The sequence below is a fragment of the Epinephelus fuscoguttatus genome, linkage group LG22 (assembly GCF_011397635.1).
Source record: "Epinephelus fuscoguttatus linkage group LG22, E.fuscoguttatus.final_Chr_v1".
In the NCBI taxonomy this organism is placed as follows: Eukaryota; Metazoa; Chordata; class Actinopteri; order Perciformes; family Serranidae; genus Epinephelus; species Epinephelus fuscoguttatus.
This window is the reverse complement of record NC_064773.1, coordinates 6476550-6494070: the sequence shown is the minus strand read 5'-3', so window position 1 is coordinate 6494070 and position 17521 is coordinate 6476550. Positions and strand designations below refer to the sequence as shown.

At 40.0% G+C, this 17521-nt stretch overlaps 1 protein-coding gene across 2 annotated transcripts in view; it reads left to right on the top strand.

Moving 5' to 3' along the window:
* Positions 1–4478: 4478 nt before the first annotated feature.
* The window catches only part of tbc1d30 (TBC1 domain family, member 30), a 39687-nt gene continuing 26644 nt past the window's right edge, over positions 4479–17521 (top strand). For both annotated transcript variants that reach the window (XM_049567223.1, XM_049567221.1), the window contains exons 1-2: positions 4479–5187; positions 11513–11677. In XM_049567223.1, the coding sequence (XP_049423180.1) occupies positions 4692–5187; positions 11513–11677 (661 nt within the window). In that variant the 5' untranslated portion in view covers positions 4479–4691. The remainder of the gene's footprint in view (positions 5188–11512; positions 11678–17521) is intronic.

Below are 17521 nucleotides of genomic sequence, written 5' to 3'. Positions count from 1 at the left end.
CAGCGATTCTCTTGTGAGTTGGCCCGTTCTTCACCGTCCCTGTCATCTGACGGTTAATGGCCTCTTCGTTTGCGAGGACAAGGAGGGAGCGCAATTCCTTGTCTCCCCAGTTGCTCATCTTTACAGTGTCTGTCAGGTTTGTGTTTCCCTCTTGCTGCTAGCTGCTCGCTAGCTATCAGCTGTTTCCTGTTTACCCACTGCCAGTGGCTTGCACGTGTGGCGTCATCAACAGCCCCTCCCGTTGCAGAAGGCCGCCTCGGTCTGTTTAAACTAAAAAGGTTCCGCCAATATGTCTACCCTACGAGGCAGAAAATTGGGCACCTTGGATCAACTCGTCAATCCGGCTCTGTGTCTCTAAATGCTTGCAGCTGGCCGGCGAAACGGCCCAACATTCGCCGAAAATCTTGCAGTGTAAAAGGGGCTGATAATTCTGGTCGAGCTAACAGTGCCATGGGAGGAAGCCTGCAAAGTGGCCCACCAGAGGAAGGCCTTGAAGTACCAGTCCTTAGTCCAGGATTTTAAGGACAAGGGTTGGCAGGCGTGGCTCTTCCCAGTGGAGATTGGATGCAGAGGTTTCTGGTTTCCCAGAAGTCAGCATGGCTATTATTGTCAGCTCTGGGCCTTGACGAAAGGAGCAAAAAACAAGCTGCTCGCAAGATGGGGGAGGAGGCTGAACGAGCCTCCTGTTGGTATTGGAGTAAGAGAGAGGAGGAAAGCTGGAGGCCAGGGGCAGATAGGCAGTGATTTGGCCAATCACTGCCGGCCCTCCAACTAGAGTGTATTGTGGTTGAGGGTCCAAACACACAGTGACAGCTGGGTACCACCTGGTGGTATCTGCTCCCGGCCAAAAGCTACAGTTACCTTATACAGGAACACAATGCACCTACAAGTGTATGTCACAAAACATGATGACATCACACAGTTGCTGCAGATTTGTCGGCTGCACATCCATGATGAGAATCTCCCGTTCCAGCACATCCCAAAGGTGCTCTATTGGACTGATATCTGGTGACTGTGGAGGCCATTGGAGTACAGTGAACTCATTGTCATGTTTGAGATGATGTGAGCTTTGTGACATGGTGCGTTATCCTGCTGGAAGTAGCCATCAGAAGATGGGTACACTGTGGTCATAAAGGGATGGACACGCTCAGCAACAATACTCAGGTAGGCTGTGGTGTTTAAACCATGCTCAGCTGGTACTAAGAAAATCTCCCCCACACCATTACACCACCAGCAGCAGCCTGAAGCGTTGATACAAGGCAGGATGGATCCATGCTTCCATCTGAATGTGGTTTTTCCAATCTTCTATTGTCCAGTTTTGGTGAGAAAACCCGTGTGAACTGTAGCCTCAGTTTCCTGTTGTTAGCTGACAGGAGTGGCACCTGGTGTGGTCTTCTGCTGCTGTAGCCCATCTGCTTCAAGGTTGGACAAGGTGTTGTTGCTTCAGAGATGCTCTTCTGCACACCTTGGTTGGAACCAGTGCTTATTTGACTTCCTGTTGCCTTTCTATCATCTTGAACCAGTCTGGCCATTCTCCTCTGACCTCTGGCATCAACAAGGCATTTTGGCTCACTGGATATTTTCTCTTTTTGGGACCATCCTCTGTAAACCCTAGAGATGGTTGTGCTGAAAATCCCAGTAAATACTCAGACCAGCCCGTCTGGCACCAACAACCATGCCACGTTCAAAATCACTTAAATCACCTTTCTTCATCATTCTGATGCTGGTTTGAACTTCAGCAAGTCGTCTTGACCATGTCTAAATGAATTTCGTAGCTGGCACGTGATGGCTGAGCTATTTGTGGTAATCACTTCATCGAGGTCATCAGGTAGGCACCCTGCTTCATTGGTGTTTCGATGATAGACCCATGACACCTCCAGAGGGCTCCACTACAACACCTGGTGTCCCAGGTGTGCCCCCCTCCACTTTTACCCCACATGTTGGACATGTTGCAGACCAGCTGGGTTTCTTTATCTTCTTCCAAAGCCAATTGCTCTTGGTTGATGGTGTCACTACAAATCCTCTACACTCAACATCTACAGCCCACCAAAGCCTATGAGAAGGCACCACTTAGTTTCAGTGATATAGCCATTCAAAATTTTCAAACTCAATACCAAGAAAAGCCACCAGGGGCACCAAATTGTGCACAGAGGTGCACCAGGAGGAACTAGACACACCCTCCACGTTTTAAGACAAGGCACCATTTACTTTCTGAGATATTGCCATTTTTGTTGATTTCAAAAAGGAGTTATCATCCCCTAACCCTTACACCCCTCACTACACATACCACTGTGCAAATTCTTTTTACTTCCTGCAATTATAATCCAATCAATCATATTTCCAAATGTATTTTTTTCTCCAAAAAAATGCCCTCCAATGAATGATTACTGTAAAGTAGAATAAAAAACTGACTGAAGAAATTGCTGCAAGTTATGAAATCCTGATCTAACCCCTGCTGTCAGATGGGCTGCACCATTTCACAATACCTGCGGGGGTGGGAGTGTCAGATGGCATGTTGAAATGTGTTTTAATGATAAAAAAAAGCATTCATTTATCATGTAAATACTTATAACTTTTGCCATTGATACAAGTCAGTAAGTAAACTGTACATGATCCAATTTAAAGGTCAATCATAGACCTTTTCAAGGGCCTTCCCTTGGCCTTGGGCTGGGGTCATCTGTAGCCTTTGACCCCCTCTGATGGCCGGCCTGACCAAGTGCTGAAGCTGTGATGAAGACATTTATACATCAGTACATGTACTTTGTTACATTCTACCACTGAAATGAATTATAATCCAACATTATAAATTATTCAGGGATGGGCAACTCTGCATAATAAGTAATTGAGTCAAAATGAGTGCCAGCTTTCGATGCTTTAATTATAATATAATGCTAATACTTATGCAGCCTATTAATGTTCATACTCAAACAGACATGATACACTTACATACAACTGTGCATAAATTTAAAATGCAATAAAAATAACAATATACAACAGAAGAACCCCAAAAACTTCAGCTAGATATCTCTTAGAGTTGCTGCTTTTTTTTTTTTTTGCGCTGCATGTGTGTAACGTTGTTACTGCTCTGTAATTGTCTGTTTGTATTGTCAGCTCTGGTCTGTGGGAGGAAATCATGGAGTGGATGTTATATATGTGTCCTGCTCTGAAGAGATGGAGTTGCAGAGGGGTGCAGTATGTGGAAATGATCCTGAACTCACCACACTAGCTCCCTGTGCCTTTAAGAATTCATCTCATAATAATTTTACTTGTTTATAAAGCTTTAAATGACCTCATGCCTCCACACATCAAAGATTTTCTATGCTCCAGCAAGATCACCACAGTCCTCCACTGTTTTACTTATAAAATGTTCCTCATGTGTCCCATGAAAGTAAATTAAAAATCTATATTTTAAATCTGGCCTTTTAATGTGGAGTAACATTACAGTCTTGATTTTTAGGATTTAACCATTTTTTTAAACCTTTTTTATCTCTCAATTTTATTTATTAATTTACTCTGTTTTTATTCTGTGAAGTTTTAATCATCTTGTGTCAGTTCGATTTTTAATATTTTATTGTCTTGTGTCTGTGTCACTACAGTTTTGCCATGTGAAGGAATTTGGGCTGCATGTTTGTATGAAAGGTGCTATATAAATAAAGTTGAGAGCCCTTTTTTATACCCTCTTCGGCAGTGCAGCCTGGCTTTTATTGCACTCTACCCTTACTTTTGTACTTTACTTTTACATAAGATATTGAATGCAGGACTTTTACTTGTAGGAGAGTATACCTACACTGTGGTATTTATATGTTTTTAATAAAAAGATCTAAATGCGACTACTGTCACCACTGCCATCTGTTTTACATCCAGTGTATACTAATGTGCATTCAACAACCACCAAGAGAAGGATTTTTAAGATTATTATTATATTTTTTATTTATTTTTCTTGTTAAAACTTATTTTTCTGTCTCCTTTTCTGTTTGCTTAATGTATTTTCACCTGTGACTCTTGCTCTAACTCATTCCCCCTTTTTTTTAACTACTTCATCAACACACACACACACACACACACACACACACACACACTAACAAACACACAAAATGCCACTCAACAGGGTCAACACACATCATACCAATATGCCTGTGTGTCTTTTGTGTTGTTATTTTACACGTCTGTGTGCAGAAATACATGAAGAAGAAGAAAATAAAAAAATAAATAAGTAAAAATCATCTACAGTGCGATTTTATTGTCATTTTGTGTAATTTTCCGTTGTTTACTTCATTAAATATAGTTAAATACCGCTAATGTCAACGACTTCCTACAGTACAACTACAACAAAGCACCGGATTGGTCGATATACTTTTGCCTCCTCCGTGATTGGTCAATTCTTCCAGCACCTGTCGCGCGACCTGAGGAAAGTTTGGCAGCCGTTGAGAAATGTATCCAGAGAGTGGGCCGGCCCATTGTTCACTCCTGGAGGGGGGGGCAGGAGAACGTTCAGGAAGGAAACTACAAGCTGTCAGACGGGAGTCCACCTTCTCTGAGGTGAGGAATGGAGTGCTCCAGGAACTCTATCCTCCTCGAGACGCTCAAAGAAAACTTTCCAACTTCTGACAAGATGTCTGGAAAAATGACAGCTCACTCATAGAGGAGCTACAACAGGGGCACAGAGGTAATTTAGCGTTAAAGAAAATAAAATGGCGTCGGAGGTGAAATTAAACGGGAGCGAACTTTTGGAAGTTGACATATGCGACGTTGGCGGCGTGTGTTCCGAGGACGAGAGCGGCGTTTTTGTCAACTCCGTCGCCTCCCTCCAGGATGATTTCTCCGGCTTTCAGCGGTGGACGAGCACCGCCGAGTCACCTAGTGACACATCATCACCTCCGGGACAGCAGGTCCTCGGCTCCACCGTTACCGCCGCTCTCAGGACCAGCACAGCCGGTGGCAGTGACTCCGAGTCCCAGGGAGATGGAGTTAAATCCCTGAGGACTTCCATAGTGGACTGTCTGCTGGTGGAGCTGTATGAGACGTACAGTGGAGGCAGCAGGAGGAATCTGGACAGCCTGGACAGCTCCACCGAGGCGTCCAGCTCTGATGCTTTCCTTGGCCGCAGTAACTCCGGGTCCAGCTTCCTCCAGGAGCTCCAGGAGAAGCACACCAGGAGGCATCAGATGAATTACCTGGCCCAGAAAGGTGAGGGGTGTGGGCGTGGGTGTTTGTGCCCAGAGGCGTGGACAGGTCCTGCTTCCTCCTTTGGCATCTGGCAAAGTCAGGTTTATTCATAATAAATCACAAAGTTGGCTCTTTACAGTCTGTACAAGACCCTCAGATAGAGCAGAAAACCCACACTGGTCAAATAAATCTAGCTGACCTGATTGCAATAAATAAAAAGTATTTAAATTACAAAGGACAGCTTCATCATCCATATTTTAGGGCTTTTTTTTATATGATGTTGGGTTTCAATATATCTGTCAGCTCAAAGATATATGGCAGTAATTATATATTATTTTTGATATTTAAACTTTACCTATGAAGTTTATATTGGTCTAATACATGAGACATACTTTTGAAAGTTTGTTTAAAATACTTTCTGATTATGGAGGACCAAATATGCCATAATAAAAAGGAAATAATTGAAAGTAGTAAAATTCTAAATCATCTCATAGATATGCAGGATTATTTTGAAAATAATAAATATGCACAGGTAGAAAATATGTATTTATTTGACAGATTATTTATTTATTCATTTTTTAAATATTTTATTATTTCCCCAATTCAGTTTTACCTCTTTACATGTGAATAAACAAATTTACTGAATTTATTTAATTTTCATTTAACTTATTTAGTTTTCTATTTGTGCACATTAATTAAAAAAAATAAACCTGCATATAATTGAAATAATGAAAAAAAGAAATTTAGAATTAAAAGTCTCAATTATCTAATAAATATGCAGGTTTATTTTGAAAATAATAAATATACACAGATAGATTTTTTTAAATTATTTGACTGTTTTTTTTTTTATTTCTCTATTAATTTTTTTCAATATTTAATTATTTCCCAGTTCAGTATTACCTCTTTATATTTGAATAAACAAATTTATTGAATTTATTTCATTTTCATTCAGTTTTTTTAGTATTCTATTTTTGTGCATAGTTATTTAATTTAATAATAAATACAGGAATAAACAAATGATGAAATAAATATGCACAGAAATAGAAAACTAAATACATTAAATGAAAATTAAATAAATTTGATTTAATTTAATTTATTTAGTTTTCTATTTCTGCATATATTTATTTATTTTAATGATAAATAATAAATGGATAAATATGCACAGAAATAGAAAACTAAATAAATTTAATGCAAATTAAATAAATTCACTAAATGTGTTATTCACACGTAAAGAGGTAACGCTGAATTGGGAAATAATTAAATATGAAAAGAAATAAATAGAGAAATAAATAATCTGTCAAACAAATAAATACATTTTTGTTTATCGAGTCATTTATTTCTTTATTTATTATTATTGCAGATTTGGTCCTCCATATATGACAGTCTAATTTGTATTAAAGTGACTGGCTAATCCATAAATATCTGTCAGGAATACTTAAACAGGATGACAGTTAAATAACCTACAAATCATTAAGACAGCAATATATTTGCAATCGTTTATACAATTATAATAATAACATCCCTCAGCATGGGGGTACATTTTTGCGCTGTTAGCTCATTATATTAATTGCACTTGGTACAAAGGAGCCATGACTGTAACATTGACCTTAATCACAAGGAAACTGTATTTAATGTGCATTGGTCACCTGATCCATTTAATTTAGAGGCTGTTGCATGTCTAGAAATATATTTAATAATTGTAAATAGCCTCCTGGTCGCCATTGTGGTAATGAATTATCCATCCATTTAATTTACTTCCACATATGAGCCGGCTGTAAATTAAAGCAGTGTTTTTTTTAACCTTTGGGTCAGAGACAGACAGCAAACAGGAGACTGGAATGCACCATAGTTATTTTAATTCTTTCAATGACATGAGTCTGTAATGAATGGTGCGTTTTTTAGTAACTGGTTTATCAAGATACGTACCTGGTACGTCAACAAGAGTTCACTTTAATCAGATAACAGAAGTCAAACTGGTTGCAGAGCAGACACACGTTTTACAGGTGTCCTCACAGTGTGCAGGCCTTCACACACACACACACACACACACACACACACACACACACACACACACACACACTCACACACACACACACAGAGGCTGACAAGTGTGTTGACATCTCTTTTACTACTCGTCAGTTTGTGCCACACAGTGTTGCCTCAGAGTCTTGACAGGCATGTTGCTGTGAGTGCCACACTGCCACTGTGTCCTCTGTTAAAGTGGAATCCTACAGTAAACACAGCCGGGGCCTGTGAGCTCAGTGTTTGCCCTCTGCACACGTGAGGCTCAGTCAAGTTAAACAATGCGGAGGGCCGCCACTCAGGAAGAGGAAACGCTCTGATAATGCCTCAAAGAACAGCTACAGCATGTGAATACTTCTAATGGGTTTTAGTCAGGGATTAATGGCCCCATGGTGGGTGAAGTCTGGGTTGCCTTTGGTAAACGTTTGAATGTGGTGACTGGTCAGCAGTGTGGTCTAATTAGTTATTACTATGTTAACGTGTCTCCTCGCTTCCCTCACTCACGTCTCTTGCTTACATTTAAAGGGAAATTTCGGTTTATTTCAACCTGTCTCCTATCGTCCTAAATTTGTTTCACGTGACTAGTGACATAAAAATGATAGTTAGCATGTTAGCCGTTAGCCTAGATACAGCCGGGGCGCATAGTAGCGTCAGACCTGTTAAAACGTAAGTGAACGGGCAACCTTCAAGTGCAAAGTTTGTCCACTAAACAAGCTTTTTTTTTTCCACAAAGACCACCTCATATCGTTAGGATAAATGTCAGAGAACATATAGAAAACCACATGTAAACGTGGTGTCTTACCTTACCGGTGTGCTGCCATGTTTGTTTACCATTTAGCTCTGCTTTCCAAAGCGCGGCCGAAATATATCTGGCGAGCTCTAGATAAAGCCCAGCTGGATACTAACGTTACTCCAGATAGAGGTGTCTCGTCCTCGGTCACATCCAGACCTTGAAAATAAGGCTGCAACCCGTCCCATTCCTTGCAACAGAGGCAAGTAGCGTATAGTAGATACGCTGCTATGCGCCCCGGCTGTATCTAGGCTAACAGCTAACATGCTAACTATTATTTTTATGTCACTAGTCACTTGAAACAAATTTAGGACGATAGGAGACGGGTTGAAATAAACCGAAATTTCCCTTTAAGCTCCTCCCAGTGAGGCTGTGAGTGAGATGCAAGGAAGAGATGCATAGGATATAGTACACCTGTGCCTCCTCTCTCCTCACTTGTCTCCTTAAGGTTCATTTAAGGGACTGGAAGATCCTTCATGATGGCGGAAGGCGTCACAGGAGGAGAGAGGGAGCATAAGTTTGCGTAATGACAAGCACCCTTTTAGCGGTCTGCTTAGTGTCCTTGAGGGAGATCCTGTCACCTCCTGGACCTCTGTGTCTGCAGGTGATCATGATCTTGGACCTCCTAGTTGAGGAGTGGTTATATGGAAAGTCATCCTCCAGGGAAGGTGGACATGTAGATGAAAAGATTAGCATTATTGATATTGATATAGAAATACAACTATGTCTGTTTTCAGAGGAGGTTGGGTCACGGGTGTGAGAGTGTGTGAGAAGACGAGCTGCTGAGTTGTGGATATACTGTTTCGTCAGTGTCTTGGATGATAAACTGTAGAGGAGACTGTCACAGTAGTCAAGTGCGGAAGTGATGAATGTGTGAATGAGAGTTTCTGCAGCAGCAAAGGAGAGCGATGGACGGAGACGGGAAATGTTTCTGAGATGGAAGAAGGCTGTTTTGGTGATGTGTTTGATATGTTGGGTTTGAACGAACAGGTGAATCAGAGGAAACCACAATTTAAATCCGGCACTGTGGCATAGCTACAGTTAGAATATTCTTATTAATTTATAATGTTTTTGTCTATTAGACCCTCATCTTTGATTATTATTCAAATATAAAGTAATATAAAATAAAGAAAAGCAGCACATCTTCAATTTCTTGAAGCTTAAATAAGAAAGTATTTGGTATTTTCACTCGAAACAACAACCACAGGATTAACATAAAATATAATTGATTCATTTTCTGTCCAGTGACTTTTGTGAGAGCAACAATAATGTGTCAAAATACAGAGATATAATATTTTATTTTCAGTTTAGTCCAGAGTGCCTCATTTGTTGTGGATCACAGTTTTGCTGCAAAGTGTATTTTTTATTCGTTATCTGAAGCTGCAACGATTAATCAGTTAGTTGTTAATATCTGTTTAATTGGCAACTAATTTAATGATTGATTGATCAGTTAAAGGAGAAAAAAAGCTTCTCCAGCTTCTTAAATGTGAATGTTTTCTAGTTTGTTTTTACTCTTCTATGACAGTAAACTGAATGTCTTTGGGTTGTGAACAAAACAAGACATTTGAGGACGTCACTTTGTGTTTTTGGAAATTTTGATTGACACGTTTCACCATTTTCTGACATTTTATAAACCAAATAACGAATTGGAAAAATTAATCAACAATGAAAATAATAATTGCAGCCCTGTTGTTGTTGCTGTTTCTGTTGTTAGTTTTCATGCTGTTCTGTTGTAAAGTTTGAATCATCTGCTCTTTGATTAAAGGGAAATTTGGGTTTATTTCAACCTGTCTCCTATCATCCTAAATTTGTTTCAAGTGACTAGTGACATAGAAATAATAGTTAGCATGTTAGCCGTTAGCCTAGATTCAGCCGTAGGTTCAGACCTGTTAAAACGTAAGTGAACGGGCCTCTACCTAAAGCCCAGCTGGATACTAACGTTACACCAGGTGGAGGTGTCTCGTTTTTGGTCACATCCAGACCTTGAAAATAAGGCTGCAACCGGTCCCATTCCTTGCAACAGAGGCATTCCTCTTCTGTGGGCACTGGGGCACAGCATTCACAGGTACACCACCAATCTCCAGAGCTACGCAGCCTTGCAGCAGCCATTCCTCCTCTGTCGTCCTCTACCTGTTGTACCTCTCTCTCCTCCTTCTCCGTTCTTCAGTTTCACAAACCTCTTCATCAGTGTATTCTGGCTCAAATAAATAAGGGCGGCCATCAAACTCTGCAAAATCAAATTCCTCCTCCACAAAGTCGAAGTCTGGCAAAAAGTCAGCCATTATTCTATAAATCTTTTATAAAATAAATGAATGAACTTTTCAGGCTACTGTACGGTTCTGCCTTCCAGCTGTTGCTGCTTGTTCAGGCATGCTATCAGATCGCTGCTTGTTCTCGCAATATTTCAGCCGCGCTTTGGAAAGCAGAACTAAAGGGATAAACAAACATGGCAGCACACTGGTAAGGTAAGACAACACGTTTACATGTGGTTTTCTATATGTTCTCTGACATTTATCCTAACGATATGAGGCGGTCTTTGTGGAAAAAAAAGCTTGTTTAGTGGACTAACTTTGCACTTGAAGGTTGCCCGTTCATTTACGTTTTAACAGGTCTGACGCTACTATGCGCCCCGGCTGTATCTAGGCTAACGGCTAACATGCTAACTATTATTTTTATGTCACTAGTCACTTGAAACAAATTTAGGACGATAGGAGACAGGTTGAAATAAACCCAAATTTCCCTTTTAAATTTACCCCAGAAAAAACAGATTGTTAACATCATTCACACCTTTTTAGTTTAAACAAAATAACAAAAACAACAATGAGCTCTGTCCCACAGGTCTGTTTATGTCTCAGATCTGTGTCACCTTCAGCTGAAAATCAGATCATCTGCAGCCTAAAACATTTTGTCTCCTTAAATGGGTGGAGGGTTTGTTTATGTGGGACAGTGTCTGGTTTTCATTTCATCTTAGCCTGCAGCATGGAAAACAGACAATTGACTGTGATATTCTGATCTGACAGAGTGCACACGTTACATGATCTTATTTAGAATACATCACAGTTTAGACAGCCCTGAATTAATATTTGACTCTGAAACTGATGTATATTTCATCAAGGAACCTAATTTCTGAACAGATTCGTTCACAGTACTTTTGCACAAATCTCCTGAACTAATATGTGAATCACAAATATTTTTTTGACTTGCACCTTTTCATAGAGAGGAAAGTTGGCTGTCAAATGTCACTTGGCACATGTAATTAGTTACACTTATTTGTGGATTTTTGAGACAGTGTTCATTATAAGAAAATAATCCTATGAGCCAATGATTGATAGGTTTATCTGGTGGTTGGTTGGTTAATGTGGGATTTCTGAGTGGAAAAAGGGATTTCCAACTTGTTTTAGATACTTACTTTTGATTTAGTTTCATCCAAAAATGCAGGAAACTCCACTGTTTGCCCACCACACAACAGGAAAGCCTGATTTACATTAATGTTACAACAGCGTTGATTAAACTTTGTTCCTTACGCTTTTTCAGCCCCGGAGGAGCTGCGTTCAATCATCCAGGAGGTCAAATATCGTACAGGCCTGCAGTCGGCCAAGCTGCTCCGCCAGCTGAAGAGACGAGACCGACTTTACCACAAACTGCAGAAGAACTACGACATCATCACAGCTTGCCTTCAGGCTGTCTCACAGAAACGACGTAAGGATACACATTTATTCCTTTGTTTTTAAAGGGTAGCTCGGATTCTTTGAAGTGGGGTTGTGTGAGCTACTTAGTCATTGTCAGTATATTAATGACAGTAGACTGCAGCTGGCATGCCCCCAGTTTGGAGAAGCAGACAGGAGTACCGCCACAGAAGCAATGTCCTGCTGTGGACAAGGGCAGCAGCAAAACGTATATATATACCAGTTTAAGTGTACGCTACATTTAGAATATTGTCACTGCTTTACCTTGCTGTCAGACAGCCCCGTTTGATGGGAAACTGAAGCCTATTTTGCTCCTGTAAACATGAATTGATCTTGAAGTTGCCCTATTTTAGATAGTCTCATAAACCAAAAGTTTCTTTAGTCTGATCAAATTAGTTTCCTGTGAAATCCAATTTTGGAGTTTAGTGCTGCGTAATATATAATAGCATTTTTATGTTTGATGTGTTTCTACAAATCTTTGACACGATGAGGTGCTTTACAAACTATCACTTGCTCATAATCCAGAGTAAAAACATTTGGAAATAACTTCAATAACAAGGGTGAATGCTTATTCAAGGTACTGTAGATTTACAGGTTTGTGCGCTACACAGGACCCTGTCCCAGCTGTCATATCACACGTAGTATGAAAATAGCCCTCGAATTTACATAATGGCATGTGACATACAGTGGACTCAAAGCACATGACTATGGGGAAATCATTTGGTCATTGTCATATCCCAGTCTGCTGGCCCTTCTACTCCAAAACAGCCTGTAAAACAATCTCAATTGGACTCTTCTCTTATGTAAGAGACGTTTGGAAACGTAGTTTACAAAGGTAATTTTTTCCAGGGAATAGATTATGGATTAAACCTGTGAATACTATACACCAGAGTAGATATGCGGATTATACCAATCAGGAACTTGGTTAGAATTTGGGAGAATAATGGGACTGAATCTATGATGTCAATGTATTAGAGTGGATTATATAATGTTACTTAAACAACCTGTTCTCATAATGAAAGCACAAAGGATTCTCTCTACAGGTGCTCAGAGTGGTTCAGTTTTTGTGGGTGATTGTTGCTGTCTCTTTCTCGATAAGAAGAAAAAAGCAACCCAATCACCAGAAAATATGTTGGCGTGTGTGTATCTGCAAACCACTGATATGTTACAGTGTTTCCCACAGAATTAGAATCAGATCAGATCAGGCAAAATTTTGGGCTGCTTTCAGACCTAGAGTCGTCTCCTTTCCAATTTCCATGTGGGAAAAATCCAGGAAGTAAAGCAAACGTTGAAGAAGAGTACACTTGCAAGACAAATGTGACACTTTCTAATGTCACAATGGAGGGACAGGTTGATTTTAGCGCTGCTCATCGTGGACTATATTGCTGTCATTGTTCATTTTAGTCAAAGCATACAGTTTGAAAACGAGGCAAACGCGGCTCCAACTAGAAAACAATGTTTTGATGCATTGGATGTGCTGAATGTGCATATTAAGGCAGTACAGGAGGAGGTGCACATTAATAATCCTCCAGGACTGTAACATGCTCATGTTTAACCCAAACAATGTGTCATGTGACTGCAGTTGCTTCACATCCAGGTCGGAACACCTTCTCACCACAAATGAACCGCACCAGAGTTCGTTTGTAACCGGACTGAGACCACCTCTTCAAGAAGGTCTCAGTGTTGTTGTTCTGGTGCACACCTGAGTGTGATTGCTGTGTTCACACCTGCCCAAACGAACTGCACTGAGGGGGCAAACGAACTTGAGTTCGATTGAAAAGAACCAAACAGGGCAGGTGTGAAAGCACCGCTAGACTCAGCACAATGAATGGTCTAGTTTCACTTTCACTGAGCCTGGTGTTCTGCTGCTCAGTCTGTGCCTAGAGTACGCTCTACACTGCATAAGCACGGAGCAAATCATAACAGAGCAATATTTATATATATTTCAACAGCGTAGCCACTGAACGGTCAAACTCCAAAAATAGAAAATCAGAACGTGGTGGCAGATGTTTTATTTGTGGTGGGCTGCCACAAATAAAACCAGATGTGGGGAAACCCTGCGTTACATTTGCATGTCATTATGTAGCGGGTACATTGAAAGTTTATGTTTCAACAACACTGTAGTTAACGTGTGGTTTGGTTTAGAAACAAAAACACTTGGTTGTGGTGAGGAAAAGATCATTTTTCAGCTTAAAAGACCTGGTTTGGGGGCACAATCCCGTCTGGAAATGCAGCAATGTCTCAGTAAGAAACAAATGATTTTTGTGCCCAGGAAGCCACTGGAAAACACAGCAATGAGTTATTACAAAACGCCCATCTTTAGTGTCTAACAAGCTGCTGGAAACACGGTGATGACTCACTTAATCATAAGCGGTTTTGTTGTTTGTTGGTCTCAAACCACATCCACTATCCCCTCCAAAGCAGAATACATAACGACACTTTATAAACATTGATGCGCTACATATGAAACATGCAAATGTGAAATATTTGTGGTTTGCAGAAACATACAATGCCAACGTTTGCTTCTGGCGACTGAGCTGAAAAAAGATAAATGATTTAACAAAGTGAATGAAGCATGATTGAAGGATGAAGGTCTGCTGTGGTTATTTTGCTTTGATTGTTGACTGTTGTTTTCTTGTTAACACGCAGCATGAATGCTCACAAGGAGGTAGAGTATACACTTATATGTGGGGTTTATTGTAATGAGGTGTTTACACTTGGGATTAAGGCCAGGCTGTGCAAATATTTCCAGTATAGGCAGCACGCTGTGGATTCAACATGGCTGCTGCAAACTACAGAGGCTTCACCGTCTGACACTGTAATTTTTGCACATTGAAACACAGAAAATGCTAAACAATGAATACAGTCATTGATTATGATTAGCCAAGCAGCTGCGGGTGTCACCATGTTCACATCATGATTATGACTTCCGAAGAAACAGGAAGTTATGATGTAATTGTCTCTAAGTTTGCTAAAAGAAACTGCCAGGCCATCTGTTAAATACCATTTTTGGAGAATACAGTGACATTAAAGCACTGAGTTTATGGATTTTCATAATATGTGTCAGAGCTTTGTGTGCAGTGAACATTTATACAAATTAGTTTCAATATTTTTTGTACTGTTTGTTGTCTTGAAAGGGGTGTTACTGTGTCTCTATTATCGACCTCTATCAAAGGAATTGCAGCTACTGTACATTACAGCTCTGTGCATTTTACAGTAGCCTACAGACGGAGTAAGTACCTCTTTATTTTCATGATGGAAACAAAATAGAGTTATTACAGCACTCGTCCAATTGAAACATTAGAGACAAGATAATTTATCATGTCGGTTATGGAACATTATCATCAAGGCCTTTTTTATCGTCATCATCAAGGCTGTTTGCAGATATTGATTGAGAACATCATTAAAGCTGGATGTCTTTTCTGTTCAGGAAGCACTTACTGCACCTGTGAGGCTGAATCATAATGTCACGCACCATTGATTTTAGTTTGCAAACAACATTGCTTTAATTGCTCTCTATTTTTGGTGAAGTGGGTGACCAGGCAGAGTCAGTGGTACCTAAAAATTTAGGGGCTAGTGCAGTCTGCTGATTTGTGTCTGGTGGCCTATAGGTAAAGTATGTTTTTGAGGACACATTTCTTGTGTGAGTTTTCCATCTAAAGACAGAGTAAGGAGAATTAAGCACCCATAGGTGCATCGCCAGATGACTCTTTTTCTATAAATATGATGTTCATCCCGAGATATGTTTTGGCATCTTGACTGAAGTCTTGAAATAATGGGCCCCAAATAATTATCAGCAAGTTTCATGTAAGTTCATACATTAATCAGCTGTCATTACTGTATGCTGAAGTAATTGTTTGGTTTAAAAAAAACACCCTTAACAAGTTTCCAGAGGCAAAGTTTCAGTATTCAAATTGCTTTTTTTATTCCAAACAACAGTCAAAAGCACCGTTTCCACCAAACACTTTCAGTATGGTACCTAGACCCTAGAGTTTCCACCACAAACAGTCCTCTTAAATGTGGGCGGGTTGTTGTCACTCACTGCTCCGTCCAGCACTCACTGTCTTTCCTCCTTTATCAGTCTGCACCTGGTTTATCGTCCACAGAACGAGGCTGCACGCCGACATTTTCAGAACAAAATAGAACAGGCTGCAGTGAGAGTCTCTCTCCATGGGATATTTAAACATAGTAGCTTTGTGCATTTAGTCCTTCTCAGGCAAGCTCAGGGGTTTAGTGTTGCTGGAGCCCACAGAACCGACGCTTCACAATGCTTTTTTTTTTTCTTTGAGTGAAGACTGGGTTCACATAATCCGGTTGAAAAAAGTGGAGTTATGGTCAAAGTTGTCACAGTGAAATTTAAGGTGTGCTGATGGATTCACGTCATCAACTCATGCATTGAGTAACATTACAAGTAAACGTTCCACCTTAAAAGTCGCCGGCAGTCGGCCCAGTGAATGAAGTTATTTTTTCTCAGACTCCAGCTGCTGTGAGAGGCAGCAAAACATCCTTTCATTTTATAGTTGCAGTTAACTAATAAAACTCTCCACAGTATGAACAGTGGTTACATGAGCCTCAAAACCAGCCACAACTCAGCCCTGAGCAGAGTGACCGTCCTCTACTGACCAATCAGACTGCAGTGTTCACAGCTCCACCTTTCTGTGTGCTAGGTACCCCTTTGTACACTACAGTCCTTCTGCTCCTCTGTGATTTGTACAGATTTATAGCTGGCCTTCACTGTTGCAGACAAATGTACACTGTCGGAATAAAATATTAAGTTTTACCTCAGTTGGTGTGCGCTCCTGTGATTTCCATCATTTGGTGTAAGGTGGTCATAAAACTGTGCTCCCTCCAGCACCAGACAGGAAGCAGTAAACCAGGCAGACAGTAAACAAGGAGGGGACTCCAGGGAGGTGTTCATGCCGTGAACAAATCTCAGTCCGCTTGTGCTGTGGGAAAGGAGGAGAAACTGGTGGAGCTGTGTTTCACCAACCAGCATGTATTTTAGGGAGAAATCTTCCCCCACTGAAACAGTGCAGCTAACCAACAGAGGCTGGTAGCAAGCTGAGGCAACAAAATCCAAAATGTAAAGTTTGTACCCAAATACAGTTTATCTTTATGGATTATATTGGTGTTGAATTGACAAGAATACTGTCGACATGTGACGTCTTTCATCTTGTATTTCTAGAGTAATGTGTTTTTGCGGACACATGAGGAAATGTTAATATGTCACATTTCTTATAGGGGGTTTGTTATAATATTTTCCACCAGGAGCAGGATGGGAAATAATCTCAATCTCTCTTTTTAAAGTCTTTCGGAGTGTGTGATAATGAATCTTACCTGGATCTACCTTCCTAGTGAGAAGCAGCAGCTGCTTTTTTCCAACAGTATCTTTATTGATTTAAACAACAATAAACAAAGACATATACAAACGTACACACATCCAGTATGTGTACATGTACATGCACAAACACACAAAAGAAAAGGACGCCAGAACAAAATCTGGGTACGACTGCTGAGTATTTAACACACACATGTAATCCACCGCCGCTCCACACACCAAGAGTATGATATTAAAGATAAATAAATAGATAAATAAAATAAAATAAAAATGATAAATTAATAAATTAAAGAGGCAAATAAATAGATAAAAATATGAGGGGAAAGAAAATCATAAATTAGAAGTTGAGGATAATTTAATCATAAATAAAATAAAATAAAAATAATAAAATCATAAATTAATAAATGAGAGAGGAAAATAGCAGAAATAAATAGATAAATAAGTTTAAGTACATGTTATATTAATGTACAAATTTAACAAGAAACAAACAAAAAATGTCCATCTATACTTTACTTAAAA